Source organism: Ambystoma mexicanum, chromosome 2q (genome assembly GCF_040938575.1).
Source record: "Ambystoma mexicanum isolate Mex_15411 chromosome 2q, UKY_AmexF1_1, whole genome shotgun sequence".
Classification (NCBI taxonomy): domain Eukaryota; kingdom Metazoa; phylum Chordata; class Amphibia; order Caudata; family Ambystomatidae; genus Ambystoma; species Ambystoma mexicanum.
Window position 1 is genome coordinate 117,849,337 of NC_090924.1, and position 15,145 is coordinate 117,864,481.

The 15,145-nt window shown below is 44.2% G+C and overlaps 1 protein-coding gene across 1 annotated transcript in view; it reads left to right on the forward strand.

Annotated features, from left to right (window-relative positions):
• The first annotated feature begins 3,812 nt into the window (after window positions 1–3,812).
• CCDC78 (coiled-coil domain containing 78) overlaps window positions 3,813–15,145 on the forward strand; it is a 455,951-nt gene continuing 444,618 nt past the window's right edge. Inside the window, exon 1 of the mRNA XM_069647004.1 lies at window positions 3,813–3,976. Coding sequence (XP_069503105.1) covers window positions 3,852–3,976 — 125 coding nt within the window. The 5' untranslated portion in view covers window positions 3,813–3,851. The remainder of the gene's footprint in view (window positions 3,977–15,145) is intronic.

Consider the following 15,145-nt stretch of genomic DNA (forward strand, 5'->3'; position numbering starts at 1 on the left):
AAGTGTGGGCAGTAGTATGGCCCATGAAAATGCACTATTATTCAATTTAAGAAGCAAATGTTTTTCTAGACATCTATGGAGGCTGCAGATGCCCTAATCAACTCAGCAAGGTGGTCTTTAGCCCTCGAGGGCTTACTGTCATCAAAAAGGGACGTAAGACATCCTCTTTTTATTTATTAAGATCGTTTTGGAAATGTTTAATGCGTCACTAAACCAGGGTATTATACCTGAACTATGGAAGATATCAGTGGTCTGTATGCTTCTTAGAAGCCATCTCTAGTCTCCGAAAATCTGGGTAACTTCAGACCCATCTCCCAATTACAGTTCCTTGCAAAACAACTGGAAACCACAATGCATAATCAACTGCAGGCATTCATAGAACATCATGATCTTCTCAATCCTTTGCAATCAGGCTTTAGGTTTTGCCACAGCAGGGACCTTGTTACGACATCTATACTTGATCAATTAAAAGAGGTGGCAGTTGGTGGCGGTGGCTAGTCATTAATCCTTTTGGATCTCTCAGTGGTATTTGACACCGTCCACTAGCCCCGCCTTCTGGATCGATTCGAGCCTTTAAGCTTTCATTGGTGCCATGCTGGAGTGGATTGGATATTTTCTTTCTGATAGATCTCAACTAGTGGAAATTGGACCCTTTTCTCTGGCACGAGAACTTTAATATGTGGAGTCCAACCAGATTTGTATCTCACCACCACGCTTACTCTCTTCTTTACACCACCACTCAACTAGTACACAGAGATACTATGACACCAGTCGGTATAACTGTTCTCATACCAATATCCGCCGCTCACTCCACATCATTCTAAGTAAACACTGCTGGTTACACACCCCCAGCCAGGCGTTCTCCTCAGGCCTAACGCAGCCACATTCGGTCTGGATAAACCCTGCCAGAACGATCACATACTACTGATCTCGCAACCACCACACCTACCGCTAAAAAGCAGCTATTGCATGAATACCGCACCAGCTGCACACATACCCAGTGCTCACATGCACCTTGACTCTCTCTACTCTCTCTACTGACCTGAACTTCGGTTCCCAAGGGCGTTCAACCTACCAGCACCTTCAGACCATACCAATGGTATATAAGGCGCTATATAAATGCAAAATAACATAACATAGCATAACATTTTATACACTTCTTTTTAATTTGTATGTTCACCATTTCGCTGTGTTAATCTATGAGAGTGGAATCTCTTTTGTGAACTTTGTCAACCACAAACACATTTTGGTAAAGCTGTCGCATAGCAGAGAGCTAATATCGAACAACTCAAGAGACTTTTTTTATCATCTATATATTTTTTGATGGACAACAATTCCCTGAAAATGAACCCCAGTAAAAGTAAAGTGCTGCTGGTAAATGCAAAATTAGATCTAACTCAATATTCTGTCACCAGATTTCAGTCCTTGTCTGTAGCCTTTAGCCACTATAAATAATGTGAGGATTATCATGTATGCAGAGCTCACCTTACCTTTAGGTCTCATGTGTGATAAAATCTGCTTCCTTGACCAGAAAACACCCTCTCCCTCGTCCGCCTTTTCCTCATTAATTCATGTCCATCAATCAAAAAGAGGTCAGGGCGCCCCTCGGCAAGAAAGAACACAGCATGATAACCTGTTCTGTGGGAATGTACCCACTCACAGTCCGCAGCCACATGTTATAGCTCACTGTACCCTTTTCACAAAGGAGGAATATCCATTTGCATATCAGGCTTTGTCCCGCCCACTTGAGCAGTCCAGCACCGAAATGCTAGGCAATCCTCCTCTGAACAAGAGTACAAACAGCAACTCCCAGGCACGTGTTTCAGCCTAGTCCGGACTCATCAGTGAGTTGGAGCTGTGCCTCTCTGAGCACAGTGAGCTAGGGGTCCACATCCGGATTAACCTAGGTAACTTAGGGTGACCAACCCCAAGTTATGAAAGGTACAATAAGCTAAAATGTGGCTGTGGACTCTCGAGTGGGCACCTTCCAAAAGAACAGGCCATTAAGCCGTGTTCGTTCTCACAGAGGGGTGCCTGTACCACTTTTTCTATGTTTAAGGAATTTAGGCCCGTACCTTTCATGTCCATCAATGCCTTTGTATATTCCTGGTTCTATTTCGGGAATAGTATCTACATTGGACTCTCTACTAAGCTGATAATGTGATTGCAGATGGTTCAGAATTAAGCTGTCAGGCTACTGCAGAAGCTATGCAAGTTTGAGCATAGTAGGTCAAAGCTGGCCTTCCTTCATTGGCTGCCTTTCAGGAATGGGGTGATATTTAAGTCGATTGCAGTCTGCAGACCTCAAGGGAGAAGCGCGATACTCACAAGAGCTCTGGAAAACGAGCAAAGCACAATAATGTGACGTGCTTCCATGGAGCAGAATGTAGCGAAGCGCAGCTGTGTGCAGGTGAGAAACAGATAAAGGACATTGAGAAGGACATTGAGGGTGGGGGAAATGGGTAAGTGTCACTTGGGGTGTGTGGAGCTGGCGGTGGGGGCGGGTGTGTAGTGGGACTCAGGTTTTGGGGGCTCTGTGGAAAGCATAGAGTAGAAGGGTGGAGATGTACAGAGCAGCTGTGGAAAGGGCTGCCTTGGGCAGCTGACCTTCTCCAATGTCAGTCTTTTGTAAGTGGTTTTCATATTACATCCCTATACGTAGTTACATTCTTTTTCAGGGGATGGTGCAAACTTTTTAAAGTAGTTAAATTCTTTTTTAGGGGGATGGTGTGAACATTTTAAAGGTATGTAAAGGTTCTATCTTTTCATAAAGGGAGGGACAAGGCATTACAGTAGAAGTCAACAGGACGGAAAACCTGCATAAAAGATGTGTTCTTTGTAGAAAACATTCTCACCTTTGCGGAAAGTACAAATAGATGCAGTCCCAATGTTCTGATCAAATCAGAATAGTGGCAGGCCCTTGGAATCCAAAGAAGGGACCCCAGATCAGGATCAAGATGAAGAGCGAGCCCTCTAGCAGCACCAAAAGGACTGAAGATGAATCCAAGAGTCCAGAAGCCAGTGCAGGTCCGGTGTGCATTTTCAGAGGCACTCAGTGCAGAGGGGACCATCAGACCGCTCGGAGGTTGGATTATTCAAGATTCACCACCAACTCAGCCATGGGTCTGAGCCAGCAGCACGGGAAGTAGGTGTCGGGTTTCCCAAGACATGATTGGGACTGTCGGATTACTTGGAGAACTTGATATGCTGGTGCAGGGCCTCGGTCCCTGTCTGCAAGCAGCAGGCTTTCTTGGTGTGGAGATGTGTGTTCAACAGAAAGACATGTTGAGTGGGTAAGGGGTTTTCTGTTATCCCCACAAAGGAGACTGGGCATGCCCCAGTGTCCTATCACATACCAAGCTACATTCAAACATTTGGTAGCCAGCCAATGGTTGGCCACCAGCCCAGGCATCTCCATGCAGTCAATGAGGCGTTTCGAACAAAAGATCAAATCCACCCTCTTCCCGGACACGATTCTGCATTTGCCAGTCAGTGCTGATTTGGGCTTCTACAGCCCAGAGCTATATATGGTTCTGGACCTCAAAGCTTCCAGGCCGCACATTCCCGGCTCCTCACTAGCAACTTTGTCACACTTCTCTTTTTTTAAATCTATGCTCCTATGCCATTTTGACACAGTCCCTTCACGTTTCACGCCTTTGTCATGATGCCTTTATCATTCTTGTCTGTAGTCTATTGTCACTCCTGTATTCACATCTTGAGTTCTTATATTTTGTGTGTCTAAAATCCGTGACTTCTTGCCTGATGCTTATATGATCCATTGACATCATCACTCTTCTCCTCACTATAGGCACACCTTCTGGAATCAGCAGTTCACTCCTAACATTGCCAAAATGAATGTGGATATTGTGGGGCGGGTATGGCCAAGCCGACAAGTGGAGAAGGAGTCAAGCCTGCACTACTCTGGATCTGGCCGCACCATTTCTACAGCCCCAGGAGGCGAGGGGCTCTCCTTCAGGTAAGGCAAAGTTTTAGCCTAAGGTTAATGGACTCAGATCAGAGAATAACTGATTACAGCTTTATCAATCCAGATTATGTCTTCTGCGCAGTATTTAAACAGTGAAACAACATATAGTTGAGGATACCATTTAGCATGCTCAGCGACTGCGGATGGGTCTCCTAGTTTGGATGGACTACCTGACCTTACTTTCTATTCCGGCTAAAAACATGCAAATGAATAGAGTGCTGGTTCTAGTTTGCTTCAAGCCCTTAATTGCAGATCAGACACACTATGTTATTTGCAAATGACCCTTCTTCACTTCTTGTTGTGCCATGTGTCCCATGCACCCATCCTAGTTTACATTCTATTCAAAATGAATGGATGATATTTAGTTGTATCAATGTACACTGTCATTCCACTTAAAAGTGAAACAGGACTCAGTGCGCCTGATTCACAAAGATTTGCACTGCAGCAAATCTGAGATGCTCTTTAGCATCTCTGATTTTCTCCTGCTAACTAATACTTGATTTGCAAAGCTTAAAACTGTAGCAAACGTGGCGATGCCCTTGAGTAAATCTTTGTGAATTTCATTTGCACTCACAATAATCAACCCCAGCAATGAAGGAATTCTTTCCCCAGCATTTGACCTCTGCCAAATCTTTATAAATTGTTCTGGACTTTCATCTGAGTATTAAGTCACATATCACCAAGCAAGTGAAACACCAACTGCTGAGACACAATTAGTTCAATATTCAATATCTAGACCTAAGCATAACAGTGATGGTGACTAAGACACTGATGGTGGCATCCCCCACTGAGACTACCCTTCTTCCTGTGGCACTCTGTTTCTTTCAGCTGCTAGGCCAATTGTGCAAGTGAAGAAATTAAAGCATATCATCCCGATTCTTTGCAAGCTCCACTACTTCCTACTAACGGTATGACTTATGTTCAGAGTAGATGGCGCAGGACTATGAGGAGAGCAAAGGGTAAAAGATATGTGTTCAGGTGCACACTGTAGATTAGGGGAGATTCAGGAGGAAATACCTACCATGCAACAGAAACAGGGTACACATCAGGTTGATCTCTGTGCAGACATGTATTGGCTAAAACTGCAGGGGCAGGAGCTGACCTTAAGCAAAAGAGACAGAGAGAAATAGAAGGCCAGCAAATATACTGGGTAACAGGTATTGACTGGATAAAGGAATTATGATAAGGGATCTCCAGAGAGAATAGGGAAAAATCCTTGAGATCAGTACCAGCAGATTACTCTTAACAACTGCCATACAGCAGTAACAGTCTTTTGCATGCTGGAGAGACTGTAAAACTCAGTCTAAGGGGTAAACTGGAAATCATATACCAACACAGTTAAGACTCCAACGGAATAGACAGAGTCACAAACGTCTTTCCCTTGTCTGATCTTAATGGAGACCACCCCAGAGGTTACACATTATATACGGATACAGAGCTGAGGCACAACAGTTGAACACTTTGCAATGGAGGCAGAAAAGCAGAGTGGATAGAAATAAACAGGTAAAGGATAGGTATAGAAAAGAAGCAAAGAGCAGAAACCGTAGACAGTGGCTGTAAATGGAAGCTATACAAGGACTAACTTAGAAGACACACGGAAATGTTGATATAGAGTAAAACATGGTCCAAGAATCAGAACAGGTATTGAGGACTAATAGGGAAACAGGTAAGGAAAGCTGCCACACCGAAACTCGGAAACCTACTGTGCTAGGAATAGGTCATAGGAGTAGGTCATTGCCAACTCAGTGAATACATGGTTTAGGAAAATCAGTGCCTTAGTTGCAGACAAGAAAGGTTGCTGCAAACTCAGCGAATATGTGATTCAGGGAACTCAGTGCACTAGTTATAGACAATCAGTTGGTCGCTGCAAACTCAGGAAATACGTGGATTTAGGAAACAGTGCACTAAAGAGCAGCATCTTAATCTATGGACTGAAAGCTAGTAAACAAGCATGAAAGAATCAGGAAAGTGTAATACACCGGGTTGCTCATAAGTGAGCAAATATATGGAATTGGAGATCAGTATAAAATTATAATAAAGTGAGAAAGTGGCACCGAAGGAAGAAAGCGCGGAAACAGCCTTTGTATAAACAAAGGGTGTATGTAAGCATTAAAATCTCACAGTAAAACACAGTATTATAGGAAAGTTAGAAAGGCAGCACAAATACCGGCAGAACAGTGGTTGTCCTTGATAGCAAACAGGTCAGGAGCTCCAACAAAGCAGCTACAGCGGGCAAGATTCAGTGGGCAAAAGAAGGATCAGAAGGAAAGCTTCAAGAGCTGACAGGGTGTAGCAGCAGACTGAAAAAGACGCTGCATAAAGCAGCTACAGCACACATGATTCATTATCAATAGCAGGGAATTACAAAAAGGTTAAACAATGGTAGGCTGTAAAAGAAGAATAGACAAGACGCGGCATAAGACAGCTACAGCAGACAGGATTTAGTAGCAAACGCAATATGTCAAAAACAGGTTTCAGAACTGGCCACAGAAGTACAAAGCAGGAACCCCAAGTGAAGGCAGTTGATAGAACAAATACCCCTGCTGAAAATCAGATTATGGAAGCACTTTCTGCTCACATACACAGGGCGGAGCAGATTGCAGCCTTCAGTAGTCTGCAGCAGCTTAGTGCAATCAAGGTCTTTCCTTCTCTTAGCAGCCTGCTGCAAATGAAAACAATGAATGTCCCTTCTGCAGCCCTTTGCCTCTTATAAAGCATACACTTACCAGAAGGCTCTTACCGAATTAAACCAAAATTCAGAATGAAACATGAAATGAGGGGTGTGGTCTGGCATGAGCCTAATGGAGAAGTGATTCTCCTGAGCTCCACGGCCCTGCTGAGAAGCATATAACATCCCGGCATGTAGCAGCAACTTCTTCGATCCCAAACCACTGTTTTATTGCCATGACGGGGTGAGGCATCTTGTTCTCAACTTCTTGAAGTGATCCGCTCTATGCGATCGTGGTGGCAGCCAATCTGGGATCCGAGCCCAACTCTCTTAAAATGGCGGCCGTGGGTTCTCCTTCATGCTCGAGCTAGGAGAGTGGAGCATGAGCCTTATAGGGGAGTGCAGAGACCTGACTGGTGGCCCACCCACAGAGTGAGTGAGGCTCAGAGAAGTTAACGAGAGGGATATGATTTACCCGAGCGACTTAGTAACGCGTGGCGGACTCCCCTGCCACCTGCCTCCATTCCCGCACGGATCAAGCTGAGGGATGGAACATTGGCGGCAGACTTGAGATCGCGTATGGAGGCGTGGGCAATAATCTGCTCTGACTCAGTGCTGATTTTGGGCTGACACTAAAATTAGTGCTGCGGCTCAGCTTCATGCTCTTCCAGAGCGGTGACTGCAATCAGGCTGAGCAATCTACCAAGTCTGCTTGAGGGACCACACAGCTACCCCGTGAAGCAAGCTTGGGGCTCTGAGGTGGGATCTGGATGTATGTGATGACCCATCAGCCCCTCCGAGAACAAGGTACAGTTACATGGGAGATGACCTGTGATGATCCTGTGTTTCCTGGACGGCTAACCCAGACTGCTGCATACGGAGAGAAGAGTAGCCTTCATTCATCCTCCATCCAGGGCCCTAACAGGGGAGGCCCGCCCTTGTGAGGTAGACTTGTTTCTGAAGATCTGCCGGGCTCTTGTGATACTGCTCCTCTTTTCACGCCGTCTGAGCAGGCAGTTGCACCTGAGGCGTTGTTAGTAAGAGGTTTCTGTGAGAGTTCATGGCTCAGAGCACCCATCATGAAGTCTCATAAATCGAAAGAGAAATCCACCTTCTCAATTAAATATATGCTTTAAACAGCCAAAGGTTCTCTAGCTGGGGCATCAGGGTCGCCACCTTCACCTATGTCTGAGAAGGAGGCCGACTCACAACCTGCGGCTAAAGGTGATATTGCCCGACTACTGCAGTCTATTCAGAAGGATATGGCGACCACGTTGTGAAAGCTAAAAGGCTAATTTCCGGAGCTAGCCCAAATGTACAAAATGCTGAACAGCGGCTGGGAGATCTTGAAAATGCCTTTTGTGAGCAGGAGAATCACCATTACAACCTAAAACTGCAGCGTATATATCCGTGGAAGAGGAGTTGGAGGACATTGAAAACAGATTGCCCGGGAACAATATCATGTTCCTAGGGAGATTACTAATTGCGACTTGGAGGATTATGTGTGAGACTTGTTCCTTGAAGTTCTGGGGATTCTACTGGAGTAGACCTCATCCTGAACGGCACACATAGGGTGTTCTCGAACTTTCAACAACGCCAAAACCGTATACCGATGTATAATGAGGGTACACCTTTTCAAATCTAAGTAGTAACGAAGGTACTCTTCGGGTGGTGGTGGACATGCTTAAGATCCCACATATAGAGATACAGATGCCAGATGTGGGAAATCCCTCTAATTCACTGGCTAAATGGGCTACATCGGGCTCAGGGAAAGAAAGGTGCAGAGATCACTGCAGACCATCCATGGTTGCGTGTGAGAGAAGCTTAGACTCCAGGGTGGCAACCTGAGCTGTGATTTGGAGTTGGGTCAGGATTTCTTCCTTTCTTCTTTTTCGTTTGTGTATGGGGTAACGGCATACCCAGAACGGTTTTGGTCCATAGGTTGAGAATTCAGATAACTGACCTAGATTTGTAAAGCTAAGATGTTACTACTGTTGCATATGTTGCACCAGGAGCATGCACCCTAACTTAGGTTGTACAGCTAATGTTTCCCCATAACAGGGTTTTTTCATGTTTAAATGTTCCAAGGCATGACACATTGATTAAGGAAATGTATGATTTAAGGGCACAGGTGGCTTTACTGTACTACGTTGATAGGCAAATTAGTGGATCTCAAGACGGATTGTTGCGACTGTGTTATGTTTTGGGAAAAAATACCTGATTCGGAAAGGAATGTATTCAGTAGGGACGACACTCCAAAGAGTTTATAAGAAAGAGTGGCCATTGGTTGGGAGGAGGATATACTAGATGTTGGCTGGGTTTGAATGCCTATATATTTTGGTAAAAGGTTATGCAGGTTTCGTGTGGTGAAAAGCTGGGAACTGTTGTCTGATGTGTGCCTGGAAGTCTGAATGCACATTAAATGGCTAATCTTAAAATAGTTTCCCTGAATGTGCAAGGCCAAAATATCCCCATGAAATGGAAAAGTGTGCTTGCTAAATTAACTGAATTAGGGTCTGAGATTCTGTTACTCTAGGAGACTCACCTTCTTAAGACAGATTGGCCACAACTGGGATGTTGATGGTTCCCACATCAATTTGCAGCATCTCAGGTTAAGAAGGCAGGAGTGGAGATCCTGATTAATAAAACAGTGCATTTTAAAAGGGTAGTTGAGGTTAAGGATAACCAGGGGAGGTTTATGGGGCTCCATTTACATCTGGGTGAGTCAGATCTCTCACTGTTTTCCATTTATGGTTCTAATCCCCACCACAACGATTTATATGCTAGGCTCCTCCCACGTATAGCCCAATTCCAGAAAGGTGAGCTGGTCATACAGGGGATATCAATGTGGTGTTAAATATCTACCTGGATAGGTCTGGTGATAGGAATGCTTCTGATCTAAGGGGTCTGATATCCCTCCAACAGGCTATGGAAGATCTTGATGTAGTTGATACCTGGTGACATTTTCACCCTCAAATGCGGGACTATACACACTTTTCTCATGTACATCATAGCTTCTCTAGGCTGGATTGAAACGATTTGGGAGGCATTTAAGCCAACATTACGTGGGGAACTTATTAGCCTAGCCTCAGCACGGAAAGAGATATTGAAGGGACAGAGATTGGAAATTGAGAGGCAGGTACATGAATTGGAATCTCAATATAAGGCAATGGGATCACAGAGATTATTTAGCCAATTACAAACAGCCAGGGCTGAGTTGAATGCGACATGGGCCTTGGACATTTCCCATAAGATATTGAAAACAAAAAATATTTATTTGAGCACTTCTAATAAGGCCTCCAGCCTATTGACGTATTCACTTAAAACACAGCAAGCGGGAAACGTGATAGGAGCTCTAAGACGAAGAGGGTCAGACACATGACGATTTGGACATGGAACTATTAGAAGCCCCAAAATTGGCAGAAGAGATTTCCCAATTTATAAGATTACTTCCTAATAATAAGATGCCAAGTCCAGATGGTTTCTCTGCCCTCCTCTATAAGCGGTTTGCTAAGATGCCGTCCGGCAATGGGTCACCCTATTTAATAGCTTTGTGACTTCGGGAGCTGTCACTCCCACAATGGGTGAAACCATGTTATCACTCCTGGGAAAACAAAGTAAGGATGGGATGAAATGCAGATCATATACGCCGATTACGGTTCTTAACTATGATGCCTGGATGTATTCTAAAGTTTTGGTCAATCAATTGGCAAAGGTCCTTCCAGGCATTGTACGTATGCATCAGTACGGATTTATCCCTGGCAGGCAAGCTCAAGATAATACACGCAGGGCAATTGATATCATAGAATGGGTATTGAAGAACAACCAATCTCTTGCGTTAGCGGTCGACGCAGAGAAAGCTTTTGACAGTCTTTCTCAGGCAAGTGCTACACGGATTTAGGCCTAACTTTATAAAAGTAGTATTAGCTAACTTTGTCCATCCTTCCACAAGGATACAACTTAATGGGACGCATTCTAGCACGCTTTTCTTAGGGGGATTCGCCAGGGATTCCCGGTATCTCCATTGCTATTTGTTTTGTCAATGGAGCCGTTAGCACAGAGAGTTCAATCACACAAGCCTATTCATGCAATCTCCATCATAAAATAGCATTGTATGCTAATGTTTTTTATATTTTTTTGGTAAAATTCTGATACCACGCTTCCATATATGGTATCCCTTTTGGAATTGTTGCGCATGGTATATGGGATTAAAATACATTTTACAAACTCATATATACTTAATGTGTCAGAAATACCCACAGTAGTCCATGTTTAATAGACAAACTTTAGTTTTCGGAGGGTTTCTGACCCTTTGAAGTACTTGGGGTTCACCTTGATCCAAAACAGGATTTGTTGTATTAGCATGTTGGGGAAAAGCTGACATTTTATGGTTGGGAGGGTAGCGCAGTGACAATGACCCTTTTGCCGAGATGATTGTATGCTCTGCAGACTCTGCCGGTCTTCATTCCAAAAAAGATTATAAAGGATCTGCAAGCACATGTTTTTAAGCTTATCTGGGCCAAGTGGTTTCCTAGGATTTCTCACCACACGCTGGTAGCCGCTAGAGTGAATGGAGGCCTGGGAGTACCTGACTTGGAGAGCTATTTACATGCAGCACAACAGGCCCCACTTCTTGAGGGTAACATATCTGGTCAGGGAGGCAAGCAATGAGCAGTGATAGAGCAGTCTAGATTAGGGGTTTCCCTATATGAGTGGGGTTGTGCTCTCCAGGAGTCCGATGAGGCCGTATTGGAATGCTCCTGATGACTTGGATAACTATGAAATTTTGGGATAGCGCAACTAATAAATATGCTGGTACGACGTTCCTGCCCCTCTTGCTCCTTTTTGGAAGAATCCAACATTTCTTCCATGGTTATTTCCCAGATTATATACCCGTTGGTTTGATGGGGTTCTGACACACTTGGGCCAGCTATTTGTGGGGGGAAGAACGTTAGCTTTTAATGACTGCAAACAGTCATTTCTATTATATGAAGCTGATAAATTTGGATTTATCAGCTTAGGCACTGGATTAAGAATGCCACAGTGACTCGAAATGGTAACAGAGAAACGACAAAGCTAGAATACCTGTTTTTAGGAGACCCCCCTCCCAGGAGAGTTTCATCATTATATAAGGTCCACAATTTGAATCCTTTTCGAACTCCATATACATATATGACTAAATGGGAAGAGTTGTTGGAATTTCCTATTAATGAGTTGTCCTGGTATACCATCTGGACTAGGGCAGCAAAGACATCAATTTGCATCCAACTGAAAGAAAATAGATATAAAATATTGCTTTGCTGGTATCTCACCGCGGAGAGGCTCTATAAGATCAACTCGACAGTTCCTGCGGTTTGCTGGAGGGATAGTCAGGCTCGAGGCACACTCTTCCATATATGGTGGTCATGCAATGTTATTGAAACATATTGGAAGGAGGTGCTCGCCCATATTAAAAAAATATCTGGAATTAGTCTTCCGATGGACCCTCTTGTGGTTCTACTTGGTAATGAGTGCACAGGGTGCCAATATAGGCTGAATACGCAATCTTCCAAATTGCTTACACATTTCTTAGTGTCGGCTGAGATCACGGTGGCTCGGAATTGGAAAACAAACACTGCTCCAGGTATTCGAGAATGGTGGACTTGGATTTGGTTTGGGGACACAGTGAGTCAAATTGGGGCCTTAGGAGTGAGATGCCAAAATATGTAGAGGTTTTGAACACCTTTAATCAGTTTGTTCAATTGCATGATTATTCTGGGATTAATGAAGATTGCCAAAGCGCATAGCGCAGGAAGTCTTGATTCTATTAAAGACACGGAGGCGAGCATTATGCTTTAACTTCTTTAATGCTGCCAATCACAGCATTTCAAAACTTCAAAATCAAACCATATCTTTTACTTTTTTTTTTTTTTTTTTAAACATTACAAAAAAATTGAACTTAAACCAGTAGTGTTGCACATGAAACGTTCTATAGACAACCTACAAGTCCCAAAAGGCTCTGGGGTTTCAGTAGTCCTAGCCTCATTTTCATCCTCCAATGAGTAGTTCCCTGAATGTATAAAATAGTCTAAACTCCCGGTCCCTTCCTCTTCTTTTTGTGAAACTGTAAACTTCTTCTGCCTTTAAGTCTCTCTTGGATGGGTCGAACCTGTTGTTCCTGTCTGTCTTTCTCTCATTCCCTGGAGTTCTTCTGATCTTCCCCTTAATCAAAGAAAATTATATCATTAGGGTGGGAATCCGCTGACCTCTACAGCATTAAGTGCATGTACAAATCACCAAAATCAGACAATTCTTTTTTCATAGCGATATTCTTGAGGGTGGGATAATGCTTGCCTCCGTGTCTTTAATAGAATCAAGACTTCCTGCGCTATGCGCTTTGGCAATCTTCATTCTATGACAAGACTGGAGGCGAGCATTATGCTTGTTCAAAGCTTTGTACAATTGTCCCTGCCATATTTGCTACTGGCTTAAAGTAGAATGTTCTGAAAATTGAGTCGCTGGACCAGTCCGCTGCTTTCAAGATCTCCTGCAGCGGAAAACCGGCTGCAAAAGCTCCCAAAGCCATGGATCCTATGGCTGAGTGAGCTCTGAAAACAGAAATATCTATGCCAGTTTGTTCCATAATTTCTTTCACCCATCTTGCAATGGTGGCTGCTGTGACTGCTCTAAAAGGTCTCCTGCGTGCTATAAGCAATTGAGTTACATCATGAGGTCGAACACTTTTCGTCGCTGCTTCATAACATTTAATACATTTTGCCACACATAGTTTGTCATTATCTTGGAAGTAGGGATAAGAAATCACTTTTGAATTTGTTTTAGTACGCTGCGCAATGTTGAATGCTACGCCTTCTGGGTAGAAAATCTTTCTGTCAATTTCTAGCGCTTTCACATCTGACACTCTTCTACATGAAACCAGACATAGTAAAGTTGCCAATTTCCCCGATAATTGTCTACCCGACAATAGATCATTCCTAGGCCATTGCTCGAAAAGCTGTAGTATTTTATTTACATCCCAGAGGGCTGAATATCTAGGCAGTGGGAAACCGCTGGATGATCTCCTACTGGCACTCCCTCTACAAGTTCATCCCCGGCTGAAATGGCCGACCTATACACTCCCACTGTTCTGAATGCTTTTCCGCTCGTAGTTAGGGACGCCAAGAAATTCAGTATGTGCTCTATAGGGGCTGAAATGGAAGAAACCAGGCTTGCCAAGCGGAATTATAGCTCCTGACTGTAGATGGTGCCCATGATACTTTAATGAGCTCTGTAGCTTCCTCTGAAAGGCCTGGCAGATACCATCGGCGCCTGAAATTCTGCAAGCTATCAGGTTCAGAGTGTTGCTCTGAATCAGAGGATGAGGATTGCCTCTCGGATCTACTAGCAGGTCTGGTCTGTTCGCAATCCTCTGAGGAAAATCCGTAGAAAGTTCCATCAGAACTGGAAACCAGGCTTGAGATCTCCACTCTGGTGTCACTAGGACTATGTCTGCTTTCTCTCTGCGGACCTTTGCTAGTGCCCTCGCCAGCATCACGAATGGGGGAAAGGCGTAATAAGTGTGAGCTTCCCAACTGTGGAGAAAAGCATCTGTCCCTGCTGCTCCTGGATCTAGTCTCCAACTGAAGTATTTTGGCAGTTGGGTGTTTAGTCTTGACGCAAAAAGGTCTGTGTCGAACGGGCCCCATCTCTGCCGTAACTTCTCGAAAACGTATACATGCAGCATCCAGTCACTCGAGTCTGTCAGATACCTGGAATTCCATCCACTACTGAGTTGCTTGCTCCCGGAAGATATTCCGCTGTTACTGCTATCTCTTTTGATAAACAATCGTGCCAGAAATCTTTGGCTAACTCCGCTAACATTCTGGATCGAGTGCCTCCTAGCTTGTTGATATATTTCACTGCTAAAATGTTGTCCATCCTTAACAGGATGCAACATTTCGCGCGATCTTTGGTAAACGCCTGAACTGCAAACGATCCCGCTAATAACTCTAGACAGTTGATGTGTAATTCCAGCTCCTTTTGCAACCATTTTCCCCTGTCTCTATGAGCCCACATCTCGGTCCCCAGCCTGATCTGCTGGCGTCTGACTCTATGAAGATCTCTGGTGAGTCTCCGTTCCAGGCTTCCATATTGTTGAGCCACCATTCGATTTCCGATCTGCTTTCCTGATCTAGTGGAACTAAGCGGTGATATCTCCACCCCTTTTGTAAATACTTTATCTTGAGCCTCTGTAGTGCTCGATAGTGGAGAGGGCCTGGTAATATCGCCTGAATCGATGCTGCTAGCAGGCCAACTATCCTGGCTAGATTCCGAAGCGATATAACTGGTCTCTTCAGGGCTGCTTTTAGGTCTCTTTTTATCGCTCTGATCTTGCACATGGGAAGGTCTAACGAGGCTTTCTTTGTGTCTATTATAAAACCTAGGAACTCTATTCTTTTGCATGGTATTAGCGCTGACTTCTCTGTGTTGATTAGAAATCCTAGTCCTACTATCAG